Here is a 27,430-nt window from a genome sequence, read left to right on the forward strand (position 1 = left end):
TTTTTTGAAGCTTTCGCCGTCTATTTCCTATTCTTTCGTGAAAATAACGTAACTAAACACGGATGAATGCAATGCCAGGCACTCGAAAACAGCAAAAACCCAAAGATAATGACAGTAGTCCGCAAGTAGTAGCTACACTATCGCAGCTCCAGAAAAATAACAAAGGCAGTAAACAGACGCTAGAATCGAAAATGCTATAATTATAGTGTTATAAATAGCAGCAACAAAAATCAAAGCCAAAACCATTCCGTATTCTGCAGCCTTTCAAAATCCATCGGAATTGGCACGTCTCTTGCCTCTGCTTCGGCTCCGTCATAAGCACCGTCAGCATTATTTTCCCTGCCAGAATGCTCCTCTTTTGAATGTTCGTCTGAAAGATACGGCTCAAATCTGTAGGGTCTAATCACTGCTGCGACATCCTCAGGATCAGAATCAGTCTCGAATTCCTCACAGAAATAATCCACACTTGAAGAGGAGTCAGAAAAGTTCTCGATCTCGTCACTGTCCATGCTGAGGTCTGTCTGTTCCTGTTGTCAATATAACAAAGACGGGACTCTACACGCTATGACGTCACGGCATCACATGACCGCTGATGGAATGCTGCCAGTGCGCTTTCCAAGAAACACACTTTTGAGAAGCTGTACAAACTTTATTTCTCAGTGATAATGATTAAAACCACTTTCAACTTACTATACTGTATGTATATTTTTTATATTTATATCAGTTTTACCTAAATTTTTAGGTGTCATATCCACTTTAAACAATAACTATAGACCTTTTGACAGCTTTGATTTAATTGTTATTGTTGTAGTAATCTGTATTACTGAGGTTTACTAGTCGTGCACAGCTACTACAAGTTTGAAACAACTGTAGTTTGTCTTCTTTTAGTCCATTTTGAATTTGCACACTCGGGGGGGAGGGGCTTTTTTTCTTTACATTGTTTCTTTGCAAGGGTCATATTATGCACCTTTTCACCAACGTACCATATTTTACTGAATAGAAGTCACACATTTATTACCTTTTTTTTCACTGCAACTTATATTTTGAAGCAATTTCATGTCAATATACTGCATTATCAGCTGCGGCCACAAGCTGGCACTGTCTACAAGTGTGCTAACTGTACACTCCTCTTGTACACTTAGCTGAATGAGGAGGACGGATTGAGTCTTAAGGTCTGTACACACTGAGCCGACAGTCAGCTATCTGGTCCCTTCAGGAGATGATGATGCAAGTCAGCTCAGTGTGTGACATACTGTCAGCTCATCTGCACTCTCTGGCAGCGGGTTTTTCACCGATTCAGCATGTTGAATCTGCGATGAACTGTGATGACCATCTGCTGTTGTCTCTGGAGTATGTTCAAATACTTTTTGGGGCAGTGGGAGCTGGACATCAACCAACTCACAGTTGGTCAGTGTGTCCACCATAAACATGAACTTACCTTTACAGAATGAGCCTGTACTGAGCACACAGTAGATGAATTGTGCTGCTAAAGAGAGTAGGACAGCTAGACTAAGGTAAGGCTAATTGTATAACGCGCCTTTTTAAAAAGTTTATTTACATTTAATGAAGTAAATGCACACACATTTAGGTCCACATTGAAGCAGTTCATGCATCTGGGCACTTCTAATATTATTTCTATCTGTCCAGTAGTGACAAGAAGCAGTTTGTTGTTTGTTTTGCTTTGTACAGTAGCATTAATTACTACAATAGCTTCTGCTTGATAATGCAGTATTTGAGTGATTATTAGTGCTGTCATGAAATTAAAAAGATCCACCTCCAATGTGTTGTGGTGGACCACAACACCAGATCAGACCACAGAACAGATCCATAAGAAATATTCTATGTCTGGTAAACAAGCGGTTTCTCATTGGGAATTTTGTCACGTGTGCGAGTACTCATTGAACACAAGCATGAATATAGTCAGTGCTTCCTTTTTTGTTTTTCTTTTTTTTTTTTGCAGCCTAGAGTGATATTTTTTTGCAAATTCTTGGGGTCCTCCTGTTACCACTGCTCTGCTGTGGTCTTATTTTGATTTAAAAGTACACAATCCAACCAAAAAAAAAAAAAAAAGAGAACAGTTCATGGACATCATTGCATGTCCAATATTACCATGACATTCATGTTCATGATAAACATATGGAAACTTTAATAACTGCAAAAAGTGAATGAAAACAAGTTGTGCAGAACACGACCCATTTGACTAACTAAACACTAACTATAGTTAATGTTTTTTGTTTTTCTACCCTCTGAGATTGCAGTGACCTGTTAATGTTTCTAATAGATGCCCTGGAGGTACTCCAAACTATGAAGAGTCAAGGTGTACCATTCAATAAGGACACTTTCACACTTGCCTGTGGGACCTGCTACAAAATGGTAACAGTCAAATACTTATACATTCTACAGATTTTTGTGAGTTTTTTTTTTTTTTTGCATTAAAGCCTAAAGGCCTTTACAGACTAATGGTGAGAAAGTAAAGGTGATCATTTCTCATTTTTCAAACATATGTTCATTGAGCCTTTCACATCACTGGCCATCTGTATTTGTTTCTCAGATCAGGTTAGGGTCCAACCCCAACATTTTGTTGTTACCTTACATGCAGTATTTACAGGCAGGTTTTCTTTTCAGAAGTTCAAAATCTGTACTGAACCACAATGTGCATTGATTCATTGCTGCTCTGATTCAGTCGGTTCTCTTCAGTCCTGAGCAAGACTATTAATCAGGCTATCAATTGATTCCACAAGTCTCACAGCATTGTCCACCATATCAAGGTCAAAAAGCCTTTCCTCACCAAAAAAGGCACCTAAGCTGCTGGTTTCCACAACCCAACTGGACATCCGGTCCATGCAAGTATTAAACCGTGTAAGACCCAGAGCACATCCCTGTGGAACGCCAGAATTCACAGGGAAAAATTAATTCTTTCAGGGGTGAAACTGTATAAATAATAATAATTCCTGCTGACATATTATCAATATTAGTGGCTATAAGGTTTCCCAGATATTTCCATATTTCTTGATATGAGGGGGACCAGCTTCTCATGCATAATGCAGCATCATAATTACAGGCTTTCTTAAAGTAAAAATAAATAAATACATGCTGAGCTTCTGTGTTTGCACTGCATTTGTAACTGTGGTTAGCGGGGCAGTGTATGCTAACCGCTTTTTTAAGTAAGATACCCGTCATTACACAGACAGGCCATGTCTTTGTTAAGTGTACTAAGTCTGGCATAAATTGGGATTCACACCAAACCCTGAAATCTAATAATATCACAAAAATTAAATCACAGTGCTATTGGGAAAACCCTTTCAGCTCGATATCATCAAATCACTCATCGTGCGTAAAGGCCTTTATGGTTCCTTTTGAACACAATTCATCTTTTCATTGTTTGGATGAGCTGTTCTATTTTGACCAGAACACACCAGAGTCCTTCAGGTTGTGCATTGATCTAATAGAGAACGGACAGAACAAAGAACCAGTTTTCCCCAGACATGCTTACTACTTTGCTGTTGCATTGGCAATTCGACAGGTTAGTTCAGCCTTCTGCACAACCTCACTGTGTGGGTAAGATGCAACTGTTATCTGTAATATGTTTTATTCTTTTTTGTTGTTCCAGAATGACATTGAAAAGGCTCGGTCATTCTATTCCCAAATTATGAACAAAGAGAGCAGATTGTGTCAAAATCTCAACGTAAGAATGCATCATACAACTTTTGCAATTGTTTGGTTTCAGCGTTGCTCCAAAATCATTATACTTGTTTTTGTGATTTAGGTGATGATTCTAGTAATTGCGGGTGCAATACTGGAGGTCATTTCCTTCTTGTCTACAGCAGTGTTGCCAAAAGGGTCTTCATTTGTGAAGAAGGTGTTGTTTTCTCAAGAGGTGGTAAGTAACATCCCTGACTGCTCTGCTGTGGTCTTATTTTGATTTAAAAGGTACACAGTCCATTTCTTGGTATATCAAGTGTATCTGAAATACTGTTCTGTGAAGCAATCTTTTCAGTCTTCATGAATTTCATGTAGTTTAATTGTTCTGAGTTAATGCATAATTTGGTTTACAATTAAAAGGAAAATCATACCATGTCCTACTTCCACATCATATTTTGTTATTTCAACATGATCATTGACGGTTCAAATGAAAGGTTGAAACTAAGATCAGTTAAATATGCACTAATTTTGAGATTTGTTCTTCCAGGAGATGTTGAAAATGTATCAGTAGATGAAAATTTAATTTGGTTTCTGGGGCCCCACAAGGCGCTAGACCCCGGCTCCTCGAATTTTTCTTGGATTTCACAATTTTCATTTCACAGCCCTGTATAAGCCGCTGCTTTTTTCAGGTGCTTTGAACACTGCAGCTTAAACAATGATGCGGCTAATTTATGGATTTTTACAGCCTTTCTCATAAGTCGAAATACGTCAATGCTGTCCATTGATTGGCTGAAAACTGTGTTCCTCATGTGGAGTAAATACACACATTAACGTCTCATTTACCACAGACACCAGGCGACTCTGGCTGTACGCAATGAAATTATCTCATGATACAGGAAGAAAAAAAGTTAAAATTATTCAATTTTGCCTCCGCGTTGAGTGAAGAGGCCGAAGGACACCGTGCACACACTGGATGCTGCGCTCATCAATATTTACATGTAACACCTTCAGAAAAAAAGCATTTATGATACGTATTTAATTAAAAGTTTAAAAAATCTTTCTGTCTTACATCTTCCTTTGTAAATATCTCATGTAACAACATGGACACCTGCGGCTCATACACAATAAATTTTGCAGAGTAAAATTTACTCTGCTGGGATAACATTTGGTCCTAGTCCAAATAGAGTTAAATATACTCTATCACAGTGCTAAATCAACTCTTATTGGAGTAGAAACGTGATTTGACAAGACAGTAGAGCTGATTTCACTCTTTAATAAAGTGTATTTTACTCTGTTTACACTGGGACCAAATGTTATCTGGGCAGAGTAAATTTTACTCAGCAAAATTTACTGTGTAGACAAGTGCAGCCTGTTTATGTCCAATTATTGGTTTTTTTTTTTTTTCTTCTTTCATTTTAAAATTGATGGGCGCAGCTTATATTCAGGTGGGCTCTATAGTCCGGAAATTATAGTAACAAACAAATCAAAGGTCTACATATCCAGATTCAGCGTGTACTCACGTTGTTTCAAACATGAGTATGTTTGTACTCCCATTTAAAACATTTAAAAATGAGAATGGAGTAATAGCAGGAGCTACATATAGTGGGATCCTTTATGCTGCGTTTACACGTAACGGTAAGTCACGAATGCCACGAAGTACATTCTTGGCCGCTGATCACGAATGTGATTTGAGGCAGAGGCGTCAGGCATCCTCAGGAACTGCTGCAACCTGTTACCACACGTTACAATTAATGGCACGTGTTGCTGACGAATTATCAGGAACCATTACGCATGGTCAAGAATAATGTTCCGCGCAATTGCGCGTAACAGCGCATCGTTACATTCTGTCATGTTGTGAATGAGGCGAATTGTCTCCACACACACACATCCATAATCATCCATCAGCTGCTGAACAGTTCAGGTCGCTCCAGTTTGCTCCTCAAAATCCACAGCAGAAAAACTTTGTGATTGCATGCTTAGTTGGGCTGTGTGCCATGGAGTGGAGCAGAGAGGAGGAGGAGACAGAGAGAGCCAGATGTGTGGCTCCACGCGGCTCTTGTCTCGCACGTTTTCCCAAACATCAGGCACAGCAGCAGCAGGTGGAACACCTGCAGGAGCACGCTGAGGATCATTGGAATGAAACTTTTAGCTGAGTTGGTGTCACTGTCCTTCTTTGGCATACTGCAGCAATGAAACTGAATGCGGTGCAGCAGGGTTTAATTGTGTGCATGTCAGAGAAGAATGCTGTCACGCTCTATTAGGGATCACCACTAATGAAGACAGATCAACACGCTCAGTTGTGACTTCCACGACATGAGGCGAAATGAGGGTGGTGCGTGACATTCGTGGAAGATTTTTTTTGACAGCCAAAAACATGCGCCACGAAAAACACTCACTATTAAGAAACCTATTCAGATGCATTATCATCAATCATCATCAATTTTATTTATACGAGGTCTCTTAGACAATAAACCGACCCTTTTATTTTTTTTTTTAACTATATGGATTTGAATGACATGCGATTACACCAATCATGCTTGAACCCTCGTGCGCATGCGTGAGTTTTTTCACGCGTGTCGGTGACGTCATTTCCCTGTGGGCAGGCCTTGAGTGAGATGTGGTCCCGCCCTCTCGGCTGAATTCCTTTGTTTCACACGCTGCTTGAGACGGCGCGCGTTGCTTTATCAAAAAATTTTCTGGACCTGTGAGGAATATCCGAGTGGACACTATTCGAGAAATTAAGCTGGTTTTCTGTGAAAAGTTTAACGGCTGATGAGAGATTATGGGGTGTTTCTGTCGGTGTAAGGACTTCCCACGGAGCGGGACGTCCTGCAGCGCTTCCAGGCGATGTCGTCGGCCTGTTTCGAGCTGAAAACATCCTAATTTAAGGCTTAATTCACCCAGGACATCGTGAGAGAACAGAGAAGATTCAGAAGAGGCCGGCATGAGGAATTTATGCGGACATTCCACTGTTTAAGGACATTTTTTTAATGAAACACGTACGCGCAAATTCGCCGAGTCGTTTCCGTGACGACTCGGCAAATCTGTGTGCGCCGCGACAGGAAAAACACCTCTGTGTTGAAAACCATTTGTAGAATTCAGGCGGCTTTTAATGGCTTTCAACAAGTGAGTAACTGAGAAATTGTTTAACAGCTTGGGCATGTTCCAACTTGCCCGTTAAGATTTCCAACGGAGGTGTTTTTCCTGCCGCGACCCCCCGCGGTCGGGTCCAGCCCGACATGCGACTCTGCCCGCACGTTCTTTCATTACAAAATGACCGTTAACAATGGAATGTCCGAATAAACTCCTCATGCCGACTTCTTCTGAAAGTTCTCTGTTCTCTGACGACTTACTGCGTCAACAGAGCCTGAAATGTGGAAGTTTTCAACTTGAAACGGCGAGACGCTGCCGCCTCGAAGCGCAGATCGCCGTCAGGCGCCGTGGACCGTCCTTAAAGCGACACTACCAGACCAAAATCTCTCATCAGCCGTTAAAATTTTTACCGAAAACCAGCTGAATTTATCGAATGGTGTCCACTCAGTTGTGCCTTACAGTTTTGAAAAAATTTTTATCAAACAAAGCAACAGTCTCTGAGCCATTCCTAAACAATGAAAAAAATCGACGAGCGGGTGGACGACTCCTCACTCAAAGACTGCCCACAGGCGAATGACGTAACCGACAGGAGTGAAAAAACTCTCGCATGCCCACGAGGGTTCAAGCATGTCTGATGTAATCACACGTGATTCAAATCCATATGGTTTTTGAAAAAAATAATAAGGTCGGATACTTTTCTAATAGACCTCGTATAGTGCCAAATCACAACAAACAGTTGCCCCAAGGTGCTTTATATTGTAAGGCAAGGCCATACAATAATTAGGTAAAAACCCCAACGGTCAAAACGACCCCCTGTGAGCAAGCACTTGGCGACAGTGGGAAGGAAAAACTCCCTTTTAACAGGAAGAAACCTCCAGCAGAACCAGGCTCAGGGAGGGGCAGTCTTCTGCTGGGACTGGTTGGGGCTGAGGAAGAGAACCAAGAAAAAGACATGCTGTGGAGGGGAGCAGAGATCAATCACTAATGATTAAATGCAGAGTGGTGCATACAGAACAAAAAGAGAAAGAAACACTCAGTGCATCATGGGAACCCCCCAGCAGTCTAAGTCTATAGCAGCATAACTAAGGGATGGTTCAGGGTCACCTGATCCAGCCCTAACTATAAGCTTTAGCAAAAAGGAAAGTTTTAAGCCTAATCTTAAAAGTAGAGAGGGTGTCTGTCTCCCTGATCCGAATTGGGAGCTGGTTCCACAGGAGAGGAGCCTGAAAGCTGAAGGCTCTGCCTCCCATTCTACTCTTACAAACCCTAGGAACTACAAGTAAGCCTGCAGTCTGAGAGCGAAGCGCTCTATTGGGGTGATATGGTACTATGAGGTCCCTAAGATAAGATGGGACCTGATTATTCAAAACCTTATAAGTAAGAAGAATTATTTTAAATTCTATTCTAGAATTAACAGGAAGCCAATGAAGAGAGGCCAATATGGGTGAGATATGCTCTCTCCTTCTAGTCCCCGTTAGTACTCTAGCTGCAGCATTTTGAATTAACTGAAGGCTTTTGAGGGAACTTTTAGGACAACCTGATAATAATGAATTACAATAGTCCAGCCTAGAGGAAATTAGAGGTCATCCATGTCTTTATGTCTGTAAGACAATCCTGCAGTTTAGCTAATTGGTGTGTGTCCTCTGGCTTCATGGATAGATAAAGCTGGGTATCATCTGCGTAACAATGAAAATTTAAGCAATGCCGTCTAATAATACTGCCTAAGGGAAGCATGTATAAAGTGAATAAAATTGGTCCTAGCACAGAACCTTGTGGAACTCCATAATTAACCTTAGTCTGTGAAGAAGATTCCCCATTTACATGAACAAATTGTAATCTATTAGATAAATATGATTCAAACCACCGCAGCGCAGTGCCTTTAATACCTATGGCATGCTCTAATCTCTAATAAAATTTTATGGTCAACAGTATCAAAAGCAGCACTGAGGTCTAACAGAACAAGCACAGAGATGAGTCCACTGTCTGAGGCCATAAGAAGATCATTTGTAACCTTCACTAATGCTGTTTCTGTACTATGATGAATTCTAAAACCTGACTGAAACTCTTCAAATAGACCATTCCTCTGCAGATGATCAGTTAGCTGTTTTACAACTACCCTTTCAAGAATTGAGAGAAAAGGATTAAATCACATTACGAATGTCAGAAATGTGCCAAGAATGACACAAATGTGACATTCATAACGTATCCTACCTATGTGAAAACGCACCATTAATCATGTTGCAGATTACAGGAAGTAGTTATTTTAAGTCAGAAGTTTTGGTGTTTAAGTGTTCTTCATTGTGAAAACATTAACGTAGCTGTCGGGTGATTCAGTGGCGTCTCACAGTAATCTGTTTCACAGCTGGATGCACTGCACGTGCTGAGTAAGGATGGGCCATACCAGATGGAGGTGGAACACTTAACGGCTCAGCTGAAACAGGCTGGACAGGTGAGCCAGCAGACGCTGGATGAGCTGCTGTGCCAAACACCCAAAGGGAAGAGGAAGCCGCTAGCAGCAATGCATAGGAGGAACCCCGGCCGAAGAACTGTGAAGCCTTTACATTACACTTTGCTGTCAGATTGACAACCAACGGCTGCCATCATCAACTCTGCAGTGTTAATTTAAACACTGTACAATGGTTATCACCAGAGGTTGTCACAGTTTTAAGTTACACCTCTCCTGTCTGATTTTCATCCTTCTGCACTCTGGATTCTGGTTGTTTTTTTGTTTTTTTTATTTCCCCAACTTTATCCAGAAGGAAAACAGCTGCTTATGGAAAATGTTCAGAGGGAACCTTAAGCTCCAAATAGTTGTTTCTTTATGGGCCACATATAAATGAGTGATTTGCGAAATGTGTGAATGAATGAAGAATAAATGTCAGTAATAAAGTCATACTTAGTTTATAATTTGTTGTGTCCGTCTGTGTGGGCTTGGCTGCTGTACACTTGCCATCGAGTGTGGCTGAGGAGCTGGAGGTGTGGGATGAGCTTCTTATTCTGCTGCCACCATGACTTAGACTCCAATAACTCTGTGGTGATGGCGGCAGAGAACACTGGACAAACTGCTGGACATTATGGATGATGCCAGTCACCCTCTACACACCATCATCAGCAACCAGAGGAGCATCTTCAGCCACAGACTGCTCTTTCCCAAATGCAGGACCAACAGACTGAAAAACCCCTTTGTCCCTCAGACTGTACAACTGGAGGAGGAGTAACAGGAAGACAGGGGCTGGGAAGGAGAGGAACAGTAGGAGCCAGTAAACCAGTAGGGATCACTATGTCTGATCACTATGTATTATGTATCTACGTATATGTATATTTATATTTGCAAACTGTTTTTACTTTTCACTTTTTGTCAAGTACAAATGTTTGCAGCTGTGTCCAAATGTGAACAAATACCAGGTATGGGAGCATGCATTGGTATCACCACACAGGACCACCTTAGGATCTGGATGGTAACCAGACAGGCAGAAGAGCGGTCCATCCCCACCTCCCAAATGTGGTATTAGTTACTGGGTGTTGACCCCAGTGGCTGGAGAAAGCCATGTTCCACCAGGCAGCTGCAGATGGATCCTTAATTCAGAGGGGTATGTGTGGACTGGTTGTTTGTCTTGGTGGTTTTCTTCCAGGAGAAAAGGTGGTTGTGTAGTGTGGTGATGTGGTAACATGTACCACGAGCTCATGCTCCCTGACCTGACCTCTCAGGATGTTCATATTTAAGGTGGGAAAACTGGAATCTAAAGTAACCAATGGACTGGAGGCTGAATTTCTACAAAGACAAAAACACGTTTTGCCATAAAGTGTCCTGTCAGAATTGTCAGAGGATTTAAGTGACATCTTAAAGGAAAGGTCCTGAGCCCTCTCATTCATTATTTTTGTTCCCAAAACACTGGAAGTCAGATTCTGGTCTTTGCAGATGATGCCAAGATTTCACTGAGTAGACCGACAGGTTACAGCAAGGTTTGGATGTCCTGCAGAACTGGTATTGAGAATGACGATCAGAAGTTACTTGTAAGTGGTGTCATCTAGCAAACAAGTTTAAGTTAACTGGGTTTGCCAGTCACACTGTTGATTTATGAAATCTAAGGTTCCATCTTTGACCTCAACACTTCTGGTCTTCCTCCTCTGCTGCCTGTTAAGACTCCATTATTCACTGAAAAGCAACACGCTTGCACCAACACCCTGCTGGACAGTTCTGGTGGTTGGTGTTAATCTGGACTTCAACTGATGCAGGAGGGAACCTATTTGTCTGGATGCTCTGCTTGACAAACTTTATGCAGAATAATCTTCCCCCATTCAAACCTTCTCATGTATCTGGGTTTGGGACTGACATTCAGAAATGAACTGGTTTGTGCTCCCTGGTGGATGAGTCCAATACAGTCCAAGTCACTCAATATGTGTTGGACTTCATTTATATCAATCATGAGGAAACACAAACAACATGGTGCTGTGTGGTAAATCTATCTGGAGTAGAGCACGAGTTTAATGATAAAGCTTCCGGAATTATACAATAATGACCTCTTCATCACAAAATTTAAAAAGTCAAAATCAAGTTCGTCACTGTCAGGCTTGCATTGCTGAGTATGGCAAGAACAACGTTAGAACTGAGTTTGTCACCAATGGACTGACGTGTCTTGGAATAATTTGTCATTTTAATTCAAAGAATCTTTATTGACACAAGAAATGTTTACATTGTTAACACAACTAAGAAATATAACTAAGGAAAAAAGTAGCTTTATAAAGTTTATAGGATCTATTTTCCACATTATTCATTACACCTCAATTTTTTAAATGTAAGGGCAAAAAAAAAAAAAATCTAAAGTCTGTGGTGTGGTTGGTGGGGGGGGGGGGGGTGCTAGGAGACACTGAACTGTCACTCTATGATGCTTTATGACCAAGATTCGAAAGTTTTGTTGTCTTTGATCCTGCTGCCAGTTTGTGGTTGTTGGATGATCAGACACAGTTTGGTTGTAAACACAAACTGTTGATTTCTTGGTGCATCATCAACAACAAAATCAGTTTGTCTCCAGTTTCAAATTCAACAAACATCACAACAGGTGAAGTAATTTTGAAACCTTTGGTTCTACCTCAGTGCGTGTTTTTATTTGAGCTGTTGCTGCTGATGAGAATCTGAAATCATTTTATAATTAATCATTTAAAGACAGGATTGTAGGTGTCATATTGTTGCCTTCAGTGGAACCGATTAGGTCAAAATTGATGTCTTGCTCATGGACTATATTCTTCAGTTTTCTGTGTGTTTGTGTGGCTGTGACTTATTTTATTATTTATTTATGTATTTAATGTTCTCGATTGCAAACAAGCACTGGTCGAAGCTGAAGTTCAAAACTCAACAGTCTGCAAAGCAGAAGTCCATGTGGATCAAACTGTGAATCACTTTGCTTTCACACAAAATGCAATCCATGACCATAGTCACCAAAATTCATCAACTCTTCTCAGTTACTAGTTCACCACCTGCAAAACACTATACTTTACTGCATGTTTTTCAAATGCTAACACACTTAGTGCAGCAGATAAGTGAATATTTACTGAGGGATCCTTCAAATGGTGATGCAAGCACCAAATTTGGCACACATACTCCTTAGACATTACTCTTTTAAAAATGCCGGGTACCCACGTGAAATTTCAATAAGCGGCCAAGAATGGGTCAATTGAAGTATTACACGGGTCAAAATTTAAAAATGCTCCAATCTTATTTAAAGGTATTCTATATTATTTGTCTGATCATAAAGATTCCAAAAAGGTATAGTTTGGACTATCTATGAATGAATGTTCTGGAGTTATGGGGTAAAAACAAAAAAATTTTAACTATTAGAGAAAAAATTACTCATAACCATCCCAAAGACATATCGTTATCTTTGGCTGCTTTCAGTGATGCTGGTATTTGGTTAGACTCTTTCTCTCCGATTGTTCTGTCTGAGTTATTTTCATTAGTTACTTCCTCCAAACCATCAACATGTCTATTAGACCCCATTCCTACCAGGCTACTCAAGGAAGCCCTACCATTAATTAATGCTTCGATCTTAAATATGATCAATCTATCTTTATTAGTTGGCTATGTACCACAGGCTTTTAAGGTGGCAGTAATTAAACCATTACTTTAAAAAGCCATCACTTGACCCAGCTATCTTAGCTAATTATAGGCCAACCTCCAACCTTCCTTTTCTCTCAAAAATTCTTGAAAGGGGAGTTGTAAAACAGCTAACTGATCATCTGCAGAGGAATGGTCTATTTGAAGAGTTTCAGTCAGGTTTCAGAATTCATCATAGTACAGAAACAGCATTAGTGAAGGTTACAAATGATCTTCTTATGGCCTCGGACAGTGGACTCATCTCTGTGCTTGTCCTGTTAGACCTCAGTGCAGCTTTTGATACTGTTGACCATAAAATGTTATTACAGAGATTAGAGCATGCCATAGGTATTAAAAGCACTGCGCTGCGGTGGTTTGAATCATATTTATCTAATAGATTACAATTTGTTCATGTAAATGGGGAGTCTTCTTCACAGACTAAGGTTAATTATGGAGTTCCACAAGGTTCTGTGCTAGGACCAATTTTATTCACTTTATACATCCTTCCCTTAGGCAGTATTATTAGAAAGCATTGCTTAAATTTTCATTGTTATGCAGATGATACCCAGCTTTAGCTTTATCTATCCATAAGCCAGAGGACACACACCAATTAGTTAAACTGCAGGAATGTCTTACAGACATAAAGACATGGATGACCTCTAATTTCCTGCTTTTAAATTCAGATAAAACTGAAGTTATTGTACTTGGCCCCACAAATCTTAGAAACATGGTGTCTAACCAGATGGCATTACCCTGACCTCTAGTAATACTGTGAGAAATCTTGGAGTCATTTTTGATCAGGATATGTCATTCAATGCGCATATCAAACAAATATGTAGGACTGCTTTTTTGCATTTGCGCAATATCTCTAAAATTAGAAAGGTCTTGTCTCAGAGTGATGCTGAAAAACTAATTCATGCATTTATTTTCTCTAGGCTGGAGTATTGTAATTCATTATTATCAGGTTGTCCTAAAAGTTCCCTGAAAAGCCTTCAGTTAATTCAAAATGCTGCAGCTAGAGTACTGACAGGGACTAGAAGGAGAGAGCATATTTCATCCATATTGGCTTCTCTTCATTGGCTTCCTGTTAATTCCAGAATAGAATTTAAAATTCTTCTTCTTATTTATAAGGTTTTGAATAATCAGGTCACATCTTATCTTAGGGACCTCATAGTACCATATCACCCCAATAGAGCGCTTCGCTCTCAGACTGCAGGCTTACTCGTAGTTCCTAAGGTTTTTAAGAGTAGAATGGGAGGCAAAGCCTTCAGCTTTCAGGCTCCTCTCCTGTGGAACCAGCTCCCAATTCGGATCAGGGAGACAGACACCCTCTCTACTTTTACGATTAGGCTTAAAACTTTCCTTTTTGCTAAAGCTTATAGTTAGGGCTGATCAGGTGACCCTGAACCATCCCTTAGTTATGCTGCTATAGACTTAGACTGCTGGGGGGTTCCCATAATGCACTGAGTATTTCTTTCTCTTTTTGCTCTGTATGCACCACTCTGCATTTACTCATTAGTGATTGATCTCTGCTCTCTTCCACAGCATGTCTTTTTCCTGATTCTCTCCCCTCAGCCCCAACCAGTCCCAGCAGAGGACTGCCCCTCCCTGAGCCTCGTTCTGCTGGAGGTTTCTTCCTGTTAAAAGGGAGTTTTTCCTTCCCACTGTCGCCAAGTGCTTGCTCACAGGGGGTCATTTTGACCGTTGGGGTTTTTCTGTGATTATTGTATGGCTTTTGCCTTACAATATCAAGCGCCTTGGGGCAACTGTTTGTTGTGATTTGGCACTATATAAATAAAATTGATTTGATTTGATTTAAAAACAGCAAGAACAGTGACAAAGGTCAATTTCAATTTGTACAGGGGTCAAAAGTTAAAGTTGCTCCAATTTTGGTAAAAAAAAAGTGATGCAAATTATTACTTGGGTGAATACGGTTTTTAAAAGGAATAGTTTGCATCATGTATCATGCTTAGTTATCATGTTACAGGGTAGCATATGTCACATGTCATAGAATCCAATGGATGCTGATATTGTTTAACCTTTACTTTGCAAACCAAGCACGCAACACAGTCAAAACTATTCCATTTATTAATCCTATTAGCTCAACCAGTAATTTGCACCACTTTTTACCAAAATTGGAGCAACTTTAACTTTTGACCCCTGTACAACCTTAAATTGACCTTTCTCAGTGTTCTTGCTGTTTTTACCCAATAACTCCAGAACATTCATTCACAGATAGTCCAAACTATACCTTTTTGGAAACTTTATGATCAGACAAATAATATGGAATACCTTTCAATATGATTGGAGCATTTTTAAATTTTGACCCCTGTGTAATACTTCAATTGATCCCTTGTTGGCCGCCTATTGAAAGTTCACGTGGGTACCTGGCATTTTTAAAAGAGTAATGTCTAAGGAGTATGTGTGCCAAATGTGGTGCTTGCATCACCATTTGAAGCATTTTTTCAGTTATCCGCTGCACTAACTTTGTTCCAAGCAGTTTAAAACACAATCTAAATAGAATGACGGGGACAAAACATGTTTCTGCTGCAGCCACATTGAAATCTGTAGAAAATCATGTTGAAATATTGACAATAAAAATAAATATAAAGATGATGTAATTCCAAACACAGCTGAGTGTAGTTGTCAGCTGAAAACCAATTCAGGTGATCTGTGTTTGGCATCATTCGAAACTATATAAAAAGAAGCGGCTTCTGATTGTTTCTCTTTTGGAAATATGGATCAAAGAGTAGCGGTTGGGGTTGGTAGAGAAAGAAGAGTGGCCAGGAGAGGGAGAGAAGGAAGGAAGGCCAAGAGCTGTGGTCTCCGATGACCTTATTCGGCCCACAGTGACTGACCATGTGCAAAATCATGGACTCTCCTTCCCAGCAAAACAACAGGTAAGACATGCATCCCACAATTACTGTATTGAACCAGATTTTACAAAAAAGTAATCTGTTTTTACATCAGCTGGCATTTTGGGAAATATATTGAAATATTTAGTTTTATATTGCTGTACTGTATGTAGTTTGCACAGATTACCACCTTCAGGACAGAGCAGCCCAGTTCTCACGGATGTCCAGGAAATACTCAAAAAAGATTTTACAGTCATAGGGGAGTTCGATTGCAGTTTCCCCTGTGTATGTGTGTAATAAATGTGGAATATATATATATATATATATTTTTTTTTTTTTTTTCTTTCTGAAATAACTGACAAAAAATAAGGTATTTTGGACCACTCTTCTTGACAAAACATCTCAGGTTTGTTGGTTTCTGAGCATGGACAGCCCTCTTAAAATCACACCACAGATTTTCAGTAATATTCAGGTCTGGGGACTGAGATGGCCATTCCAGAACGTTGTTCTTGTTCCTCTGCATGAATGCCTTAGTAGATTTTGAGCACTGTTTAGGGTCGTTGTCTTGTTGAAAGATCCAGCCCTGGCGCAACTTCAACTTTGTCACTGATTCATGAACATTGTTCTCAAGAATCTGCTGATATTGACTGGAATCCATGTGACCCTCAACTTTAACAAGATTCCCAGTACCTGCACTGGCCACACAGCATGATGGAACCACCTCCAAATTTTACTGTAGGTAGCAAGCCTTTTTCTTGGAATGCTGTGTTCTTTTTCAGCCATGCATACCGCCCCTTGTTATGTCGAAATAACTCAATTTTAGTTTCATCAGTCCACAGCATGTTATTCCAAAATGAAGCTGGCTTGTCCAAATGTGCTTTAGCATAACTCAAGCAACTCTGTTTGTGGCATGTACACAGAAAAGGCTTCCTCTGCATTACAGCATCTCTTTATGCAAAGTTTACTATATAGTTGAACAATGCACAGAGACACTATCTGCAGCAAGATAGTGTTGTCTGTAGGTCTGTGGGTTGACTATGACTGTTCCCACCATCCGTCACTTCAGCTTATCTGAGATTTTTCTTGGCCTGCCACTTCGGGCCTTAGCTAGTACTGTGCCTGCGGTCTTCCATTTCCTCACTATGTTCCTCACAGTGGAAACTGACAGCTGAAATCTCAGATAGCTTTTTTTATTCTTCCCCTAAACCATGATGTGGACCAGTCTGTTTTCAGGTCATTTGAGAGTTGTTTAGAGCCTCCCATGATGCCACTCATTAGAAAAAATGCAAATAGGGGAAACATTTGCAAATTGCCACGTTAAATTCCCTTTCTCATGATTGGATTCACCTGTGCAAGGTCAGGGGTCAATGAGCTTACCAAACCAATTTTGTGTTCCAATAATTAGTGCTAAATGTATTCAAATTAGTAAAACGACAAGGGTGCCCAAATTTATTCACCTGCCTAATTTTGTTTAAATAATTGTGCACTTTCTATAAATACTAGAAACTTCATTTCACTTCTCAAATATCAGGGTGTTCATCTGATATATATTTAACTGAAATTTCTGATCCAGACAACCAATGATTTATAAAGGAAAATCATCAGGGGTGCCCAAACCTTTGCATACAACTGAATTAAAAGTGCTACATTTGAGTTGTCTTTTCAGCTGCTCTCAGTTGTCCAGAATTTCCACACTGGTTACAGCCAGATCTGCATACATATGACTGACAAAATGACATCATTTGGGATATTGTATTTATACTGCATAAATTTTGTTACTTAATATTGTGAGATATGTTTCACTGACATTGTCCCCTCCTCCCCTTCCCCGGAGCTGTATGCCATAATACTCAAAAAAAAAAAAAAGATTTTATGGGGGAGTTCAATCGCAGTTTCCACTGTGTATGCATGTAATAAGTATGGAATATATACATTTACTATACTGACAAAAAAAAAAAAAATGAACTTTTCCTCAGTATTGTAATTTCTGAGCTGTACTTGTAATCCACAAGTCAAATAGGTTTTTAGTAGTACGTCAAGTGTCGAAACACTTAACACTAAGAGCCCACAAAAATTGGTAACTAATTTTTCAGAGTGGCACCTGGAGTCAGACAGGAGTCCATGAACAATTACACAAAGAACATTTAAAAATGTTTCAGTCTTGTTGGAAAAAAAAGGGAGCCGCTGTGGCAGTTGACAATTAAAATAAATGACTGAATGAATGAATAAATAAAAGTAGGTAAATAAGTGACAGATTTTTTTTTATCTAGAGTTAACCCATGTGTCATTGTGAACCTGCTTGTCTACATATGTTCTTAAAGTGTTCCTTCTGTACATTTAATAAAAGTGCGCCATTTGAGTTGTCTTTTCGGCTGCTTTCACTTATCCAGGATTTCCACATTGGATACAGCCAGATCCACATACGTATATTTATATTGTCAAAATTAAATCATTTGATATGCATTAAAATTAGTTTCTGAACCCTGTCAATCTAGTATGCATTTTAAAGTAAATGCAAATGTTGACCATCTGGAAAACCTGAGACAAAACATTTCAACTTGTCTTTTTTTTTTTTTTTTTTTTTAAGAGTATTTATTACAAATGAGTAATGTGAAAATGCAGAAAATTGATAAATGTAAAATAGAAATTGGCTCAACAAGAGGCCACACCTCACAAGTTAATTGATGTAGTTTGTAGTTTTGATCAACAGGTGGCAGTATAAATGCTTGGAAAGGCTTTGAGTGTTTGATCTCAAGGGGCCGCGTCTTTGTTTTCGTTCTGTGATTTTTTTTTTTTCCTTCTATGTTTCTGACCTTTAAAAAGGTGGACATGACTACGATTAATACTAATGTGGCGAAATGGAGTCTCGCTCCTGGGCTAGGGTTATTTGTTTATTTATCCTAATTAAAAACACTATAATTCAATTCCAATTTTAAAAGGACCGACAACACCACCCAGGGATATGGCCCTGGGACCAATCAAAGCCCAATTTATAAACAGAAGGCTGCGCAAGGTATGGGAAAGAGAGGTGCGCTTATCACAAGGTATATTTATTTTATCAAATTATCTTAAAAATACAAACACATTACAAATCTCTCAGTACTGCTTTTCACATTCACCTTGTATTACACAGCATTGTCTCATTCAATTTCAACCAGATCTTATATTGCGCTTAACTGAATTAAATTATTCAGCTTTCCATCAATATCCTATTGCACTTAACCGAGTTAAATTATTCAGCTTCAACCGAATTAATGTGGGTGAGCAAGAAACCAACTCAGACAAAAGAAACCAAATTAATACAAAAAAACACTGCAAACCAAAGCATGAACAGCAAAAAAAAAAAAAAAAAAACACAACCAAACATGCATCAAACTCAGCTGAGGAGGAATAACCCCTCACCCCACCACATCAATCACAGCAGGTGAAATAAATCCCGTGTAGTGCGCCAACAGCACCCGCAGAGGGCGCCCTCTGCAAACCAATATACACAGCTGTTGGCGACTGATGAAATGTGGACGAAGCAACGGCCCCTTAATAGGAGGCGGCGACTCAAACATACGATGGTTCCTTGTGCCTAAACAAAAAACAGGGGCAATTAGAGAAAAAAGAAAAAACCATATCAACTCAACCGGTGTAGTTGAAATCTTACCTGCCAGTGTAGGCGCATGCACCCGCGGACAGCAGAAGGAGGAGGAAAGAGCCCACAACAACTCAGGTTCCAAAGCAGAATTTAACATTAGCTGTGACACAGCATACAAGCCAGCAAAACCATGAACGAACTTACCACATGAGAGAGCCCCGAGCCCACGACGCATGCCCGACAACATGCACTCCTAACAACCAGAGATCAAACAAACCCTGAAACCCGAGACACATGCAATTAAATAATGCCAATGTCAACCGAGGCTACAGAAAAGCACAAAACTAACCTGCAATAACGACTGGAACACTCAGAGTCTAATGCAAATGTGGCCAAACAATTTCGCACAGAACCTGCAGCACACCGCTACCACAAGCCCACTCCAGGTGGTATATCTCTGTGAGCATGCCTTGCGAGCTTTAAAGACCCTGTTGGCACCGCCCATCTTCACCTTAAAGGTATGCCGAACACCAACATGCCACACTAGCAATTTTTTAAATCACTTGATCTGAGATAGTTCTTATACTTTGTATGTAACACAGATAAAGTGAGTGTTTGGTTTGATATGGTCATGCAGCATTGCATGATGGGAAAGGCATCAGTTGTTTAAAATTGTTCTTTACAGTAAAATATCTGTTAGGTACATGACAGTTTTTGTTGAAAGGACTTGTCATTATGGTGCCTGTCTAAAGGTTGTAGTTATGGTGTTTTATCGTTTGTGAGTACTATGAGTGTGTGTGGTAGGTGTGTGGAGTACAGTATGTTTAGCCACAGGAAGTCATACTTACCTGGCAGGGGTGATACCGTGATCAAGAAGGTTGTTCACCCAAAGTGAGGTTCAGTCATTGCACTGCGGCTGACTGACCTTTGTAAATTACCCAAATGTGAGAATCTCGACTGCATGATTTGTGGTAGTGGGGGGGATTGCGTTCGCGCTGACCCCTGACTTATTGTTAAAAGTAGATATTACTATGGAATCCTGTTTTTCGAGATAAATATGGACATGAAGCGCGTGGGGGTCCACAGATTCCAAGTTGGGTAGTTGGTGTTTATTAAGTAGGTAAGTGACATTTCTTTTCAATGATGGTAATAAATTATGAAAAGTTTGTATAATGTTTTTAACTGAAAGTGAATAATTGTATTTATTATTTGGCAGCACATTTTGTTGATGTCATGTTTTACAACTTGTAAGGTTGAGATATTTCCTTTGTTCAGAGCTTGTCTGGTTACCAGGGACTGATTAATGGTGATATCAATGTCCATTGTACACTGTTGTTACCTCATATCCCTAATTTCTCCAAAAGATATCAGTCCTATCAACTTTCCATTTTTGTGGTGTTCATCCTTGACCCATAGTGCAAAAGCATAACAAACGGCAAATGTCAGCTCTCCCCAGTTTCTCCATGTTTGAAGTTAAGTACACACACACACATACATACACACACAGGTCACTTGGCTTTAAATATATAGATAACAGGTCTTGCAAACTTTCTAGCCAACCAAGTTACAGTGAACATTACCATCTACCAATAAGTAGTCATTTTTGATACTGTGTACAGGTGCCAAGTCCCGTTGAATGACTGTGTGAACTCAACCAGACTGGGATATTCTATTTATACTGCATAAATATTGAGTTACTCAATATTGTGAAATATGTTTCACTGACACATTGTCCCCTCCTCCCCTTCCCCAGAACTGTATGCCATAATACTCAAAAAAGATTTTAAAGATTTTATAGTCATGGGGGAGTTCGATTGCAGTTTCCACTGTGTATGTACAGTAGTGTTCAGAATAATAGTAGTGCTATGTGACTAAAAAGTTTAATCCAGGTTTTGAGTACATTTCTTATTGTTACATGGAAACAAGGTACCAGTAGATTCAGTAGATTCTCACAAATCCAACAAGACCAAGCATTCATGATATGTACACTCTTAAGGCTATGAAATTGGGCTATTAGTAAAAAAAAAAGTAGAAAAGGGGGTGTTCACAATAATAGTAGTGTGGCATTCAGTCAGTGAGTTTGTCAGTTTTGTGGAACAAACAGGTGTGAATCAGGTGTCCCCTATTAAAGGATGAAGCCAGCACCTGTTGAACATGATTTTCTCTTTGAAAGCCTGAGGAAAATTGGACGTTCAAGACATTGTTCAGCAGAACAGCGTAGTTTGATTAAAAAGTTGATTGGAGAGGGGAAAACGTATACGTAGGTGCAAAAAATCTACAATGATCTCCAATGCTTTAAAATGGACAAAAAAAAAAACTAGAGACGCGTGGAAGAAAATGGAAAACAACCATCAAAATGGATAGGAGAATAACCAGAATGGCAAAGGCTCACCCATTGATCAGCTCCAGGATGATCAAAGACAGTCTGGAGTTACCTGTAAGTGCTGTAACAGTTAGAAGACGCCTGTGTGAAGCTAATTTATTTGCAAGAATCCCCTGCAAAGTCCCTCTGTTAAATAAAAGACGTGCAGAAGAGGTTACAATTTGCCAAAGAACACATCAACTGGCCTAAAGAGAAATGGAGGAATATTTTGTGGACTGATGAGCAAGCACTTGGCGACCTTCCCACTGTCGCCAAGTGCTTGCTCACAGGGGGTCGTTTTGACAGTTGGGGTTTTTCTGTAATTATTGTATGGCTTTGCCTTGCAATATGAAGCGCCTTGGGGCAACTGTTTGTTGTTATTTGGCGCTATATAAATGAAATTGATTTGATTTGATTTGATGAGAGTAAAATTGTTCTTTTTGGGTCCAAGGGCCGCAGACAGTTTGTGAGATGACCTCCAAACTCTGAATTCAAGCCACAGTTCACAGTGAAGACAGTGAAGCATGGTGGTGCAAGCATCATGATATGGGCATGTTTCTCCTACTATGGTGTTGGGCCTATATATCGCATACCAGGTATCATGGATCAGTTTGGATATGTCAAAATACTTGAAGAGGTCATGTTGCCTTATGCTGAAGAGGACATGCCCTTGAAATGGGTGTTTCAACAAGACAATGACCCCAAGCACAATAGTAAACAAGCAAAATCTTGGTTCCAATCCAACAAAATTAATGCCTCGCAGATGTGAAGAAATCATGAAAAACTGTGGTTATACAACTAAATACTAGTTTAGTGATTCACAGGATTGCTACAAAAGCAGTTTGAACATAACAGTTTTGAGTTTGTAGCGTCAACAGCAGATGCTACTATTGTTGTGAACACCCCCTTTTCTACTTTTTTTTTACGAATAGCCCAATTTCATAGCCTTAAGAGTGTGCATATCATGAATGATTGGTCTTGTTGGATTTGTGAGAATCTACTGAATCTACTGGTACCTTGTTTCCCATGTAACAATAAGAAATATACTCAAAACCTGGATTAATCTTTTTAGTCACATAGCACTACTATTATTCTGAACACTACTGTATGTAATAAGCGTGGAATATATACATTTTTTCTTTCTGAAATAACTGACAAAAAATATAAAAATAATGAACTTTTTCCTCAGTATTGTAATTTTTGAACTGTACTTGTAATACACAAGTCAAATAGGTTTTTGTTGAGTGTTGAGTATTGTTGAGTGTTGAGTATTAAGTGTAAGAACCCACAGAAATTGGATTTAAAAATTCAAATATTTTAAGATACGTTTCACTAACACATTCCACTCCCTCCTCCCGTTCCCCGGAGCTCTATGCCATAATACGCAAATTATTTTTTAAACATTTTCTAGTCATGGGGGACTGTATTTGCAGTTTCCCCTGTGTATGTATGTATGTATGTATGTATTAATTGTGGAATATATATTTTTTTTCTTTCTGAAATAACTGGCAAACAGTGAGGAAAATAAGTATTTGAACATCATGCGATTTTGCAAGTTCTCCCACTTAGAAATCATGGAGGGGTCTGAAATTTTCATCTTAGGTGCACGTCCACTGTGAGAGACATAATCTTAAAAAAAAAAATCCGGAAATCACAATGTATGATTTTTTTTAATAATTTATTTGTATGTTACTGCTGCACATAAGTATTTGAACACCTGTGAAAATCAATGGTAATATTTGGTACAGTAGCCTTTGTTTGCAATTACAGAGGTCAAATGTTTCCTGTAGTTTTTCACCAGGTTTTATTTATATAGCACCAAATCACACATTGCAGCAGGGATTTTGTTCCACTCCTCCATACAGATCTTCTCCAAATATTTCAGTTTTGGAGTTTGAGCTCCCGCCAAAGATTTTATATTGAGTTCAGGTCTGGAGACTGGCCAGGCCACTCCAGGACCTTGAAATGCTTCTTACGGAGCCCCCCCTTAGTTGCCCTGGCTGTGTGTTTGGGGTCATTGTCATGCTGGAAGACCCAGCCATGACCCATCTTCAATGCTCTTACTGAGGGAAGAAGGTTGTTTGCCAAAATCTCGCAATACATGATCCCATCCATCCTCCCTTCAATGCAGTCGTCCTGTCACCTTTGCAGAAGAGCACCACCAGAGTATGATGTTTCCACCCCCATGCTTCACAGTTGGGATGGTTTTCTTGGGGTTGTTCCCATCCTCTAAACATGGTAAGTGGAGTTGATTCCAAAAAGCTCTATTCTGGTCTCATCTGACCACATGCCCTTCTTCTATGCCTCCTCTGGATCATCCAGAGGGTCACTGGTGAACTTCAAACTGGACTGGACATGTGCTGGATTGAGCAGGGGGACCTTGCTGCCCTGCAGGATTTTAAACCACGACAGCATCATGTGTTACTAATGTAATCTTTGTGACTGTGGTCCCAGCTCTCTTCGGGTCATTGACCAGGTCCTGCTGTGTAGTTCTGAGCTTTCTCAGAATCATCCTTAACCCACAAAGTGAGATCTTGCATGGAATCCCAGACCGAGGGAGATTGACAGTCATCTTGTGTTTCTTCCACTTTCTAATAAATAATCATAACAGTTGTTGTCTTCTACCAAGCTGCTTGCCTGTTGTCCTGTAGTCCATCCCAGCCTTGTGCAGGTCTACAGTTTTCTCCCTGGTCTCATTGGACAGCTCTTTCGTCTTGGCTATGGTGGACAGGTTGGAGTGTGATTGATTGAGTGTGTGAACAGGTGTCTTTTATACAGGTAACAAGTTCAAACAGGTGCAATTAATACAGGTAAAGAGTGCAGAATAAATCAAATCAAATAAATTTTATTTATATAGCACCAAATCACAACAGTTGCCCAAGGCGCTTTATAGGCAAAAGCCATACACTAATTACAGGAAACCCCAACGGTCAAAACGACCCCCCTATGAGCAAGCACTTGGCGACAGTGGGAAGGAAAAAACTCCCTTTTAACAGGAAGAAACCTCCAGCAGAACCAGGCTCAGGGAGGGGCAGTCTTCTGCTGGGACTGGTTGGGGCTGAGGGAGAGAATCAGGAAAAAGACATGCTGTGGAAGAGAGCAGAGATCAATCACTAATGATTAAATGCAGAGTGGTGCATACAGAACAAAAAGAGGTGAATAAAAAGAAACACTCAGTGCATCATGTGAACTCCCCAGCAGTCTAAGTCTATAGCAGCATAACTAAGGGATGGTTCGGGGTCACCCGATCCAGCCCTAACTATAAGCTTTAGCAAAAAGAAAAGTTTTAAGCTTAATCTTAAAAGTAGAGAGGGTGTCTGTGTCCCTAATCCGAATTGGGAGCTGGTTATATATATCTGGTTAATATGCTCTCTCCTTCTAGTCCCTGTCAGTACTCTAGCTGCAGCATTTTGAATTAACTGAAGGCTTTTCAGGGAACTTTTAGGACAACCTGATAATAATGAATTACAATAGTCCAGCCTAGAGGAAATAAATGCATGAATTAGCTTTTAAGCATCACTCTGAGACAAGACCTTTCTAATTTTAGAGATATTGCGCAAATGCAAAAAAGCAGTCCTACATATTTGCTTAATATGCGCATTGAAGGACATATCCTGATCAAAAATGACTCCAAGATTTCTCACAGTATTACTAGAGGTCAGGGTAATGCCATCCAGAGTAAGGATCTGGTTAGACTGGGGGGCAAGCACAATAACTTCAGTTTTATCTGAATTTAAAAGCAGGAAATTAGAGGTCATCCATGTCTTTATGTCTGAAAGACATTCCTGCAGTTTAACTAACTGGTGTGTGTCCTCTGGCTTCATGGGTAGATAAAGCTCAGTCACAGTCAGTCAGAGCTGCGTGTCGTCAGAGTGAGCTGCAAAAAGTTTGTACCTGAGTTTTCAGAGGTGGTGTTTGTAGTTGCCATCTGCCACGCCGGTGTTTGCCAACCCGGACAGTGGGAATACCACCTCAACCGGCAACTTAGCCCCGCGACTGGACAGCAACAACGTCCGAGGCCCAACGTGGTGAATTCACTGAGGCCGCGCGCTGCGTCATTAGAGCCGCGCGTCACGAGTGCCGCTTCCCCGAGGCCTCGTGCAGCCACCGCGGATCCATCAGCGCGGAAACACCGAGGCCGCGCGGCACCAGCGCAGTGCAGATCCATCCCGGTGACAAACAACGCGGGCTATTAACATCGGCGATCGACAAGCTGCTCATAAGCCGACCATGGGGCCTAAGAAGGTTCTGACAGCGGAGGAAGGTGACGATATTAAAAAATCTCTGGACTTTCTATCAGAGGAGATTTCTGTTGTGAAGCAGCAACAGAAATCAATCATGGATCTGGTGGAGGAGGTGAAGGCATTACGGCTCCAGAACGCCGAGAAAGACCGGCATCTGGTGCAGCTGGAAAATAGAGTGGCTGAATTGGAGCAGTACACCAGAATTAACGACGTCATCATCACAGGTCTTCACATCAAACCACGGTCCTACGCACGGGCGGTAACAGATGAGAGCAGAGGGGAGCCCAGTGAACAGGAGGTCAGCTCTGTGGAAAAACAGGTTGCTGATTTCCTCCTATCTAAAGGTATAGAAATGGATTTAAATAACATTGAAGCGTGCCACCCTCTGCCCCGGAGAAATGACGGTGATAAACGAACCGTCATCATGAGATTCATCAACAGAAAACACACAACAGCACTGTTAAAACAAGGAAGAAAACTGAAAGGGACAAACGTATTCATCAATGAACATCTCACCAAACAGAATGCCGACATCGCCAGGAAAGCACGCTTCTTGAAGAAACAGGGAAAAATCCAGCACACATGGACTTCAAACTGTAAAATATTCATCAAACTGAACGGATCACCAGAACAAGCAAAAGTCATGGCAATAAGGAACATCGAGGAGCTGGACAAATATGAACAATAGTGTTTCTTAAAGCGAGGATCTAGACAAATATGACCAATAAGGTATGAGGACACAAACACATCACAACACCATGACACAGACCAGAGGAACCTATTCATCTACATCTGGAGACAAGAAGGATATAACTCAAAGGATTGCTGATCATGGAAAAGTAGAACTGAGAACATTTAAATACACAGACCACAATGTACTGGACTTGGAGCACGATATAGACCCGGACAATAATTTCTTCTCAAATATCAATGACAGTTGTTGCTATTATACAGATGAACAGTTTAATCGGATCATTAAAACGGATAACAAATTATCAATAATCCATTTCAACAGCAGAAGTCTATATGCAAACTTTAACAACATTAAAGAATATTTAAGTCAGTTTAAAAAAATATTTAACATAATTGCTATATCAGAAACATGGATCAATGAAGATAAAGGAATGGATTTTGAACTGGATGGATATGAATTTAATTGTGTAAACAGAAAAAATAAGAGTGGAGGAGGAGTGGCTGTGTATGTGGATAAGAACATGGATTATAAAATAGTAGACAATATGACAACTGTGATTGATAACTTATTAGAATGTATAACTATTGAAATATGTGAAGAAAAAAGCAAAAATGTATTAGTCAGCTGTATATATAGAGCACCAGGATCTAGTATTGAAACATTCACTGACTGTATGGGAAAAATGTTCTCAAAAACTAATCAAAACACTGTGTTCATTTGTGGTGACTTAAATATTGATCTGCTCAATCCAAATAAGCATAAAATAACAGATGAATTTATCAGTATAATGTACAGTATGAGTTTATATCCAAAAATCACCAGGCCAAGCAGAATTACATCCCATAGTGCCACCTTAATTGATAATA

At 40.0% G+C, this 27,430-nt stretch overlaps 1 protein-coding gene and 1 non-coding gene across 3 annotated transcripts in view; both read left to right on the top strand.

Moving 5' to 3' along the window:
* The window catches only part of ptcd2 (pentatricopeptide repeat domain 2), a 41,526-nt gene extending 31,770 nt beyond the window's left edge, over nt 1–9,756 (top strand). For both annotated transcript variants that reach the window (XM_034192790.1, XM_034192791.1), the window contains exons 6-10: nt 2,282–2,373; nt 3,410–3,523; nt 3,611–3,685; nt 3,767–3,880; nt 9,098–9,756. In XM_034192790.1, coding sequence (XP_034048681.1) covers nt 2,282–2,373; nt 3,410–3,523; nt 3,611–3,685; nt 3,767–3,880; nt 9,098–9,319 — 617 coding nt within the window. In that variant the 3' untranslated portion in view covers nt 9,320–9,756. The remainder of the gene's footprint in view (nt 1–2,281; nt 2,374–3,409; nt 3,524–3,610; nt 3,686–3,766; nt 3,881–9,097) is intronic.
* Nucleotides 9,757–20,104: 10,348 nt separating this feature from the next.
* LOC117530166 lies at nt 20,105–20,269 on the top strand. Its single transcript, XR_004566204.1, has one exon. It is a non-coding gene; the product is annotated as a U1 spliceosomal RNA (small nuclear RNA).
* The last annotated feature ends 7,161 nt before the right edge of the window (nt 20,270–27,430 follow it).

The sequence above is a fragment of the Thalassophryne amazonica genome, chromosome 17 (assembly GCF_902500255.1).
Source record: "Thalassophryne amazonica chromosome 17, fThaAma1.1, whole genome shotgun sequence".
Taxonomy (NCBI): Eukaryota; Metazoa; Chordata; class Actinopteri; order Batrachoidiformes; family Batrachoididae; genus Thalassophryne; species Thalassophryne amazonica.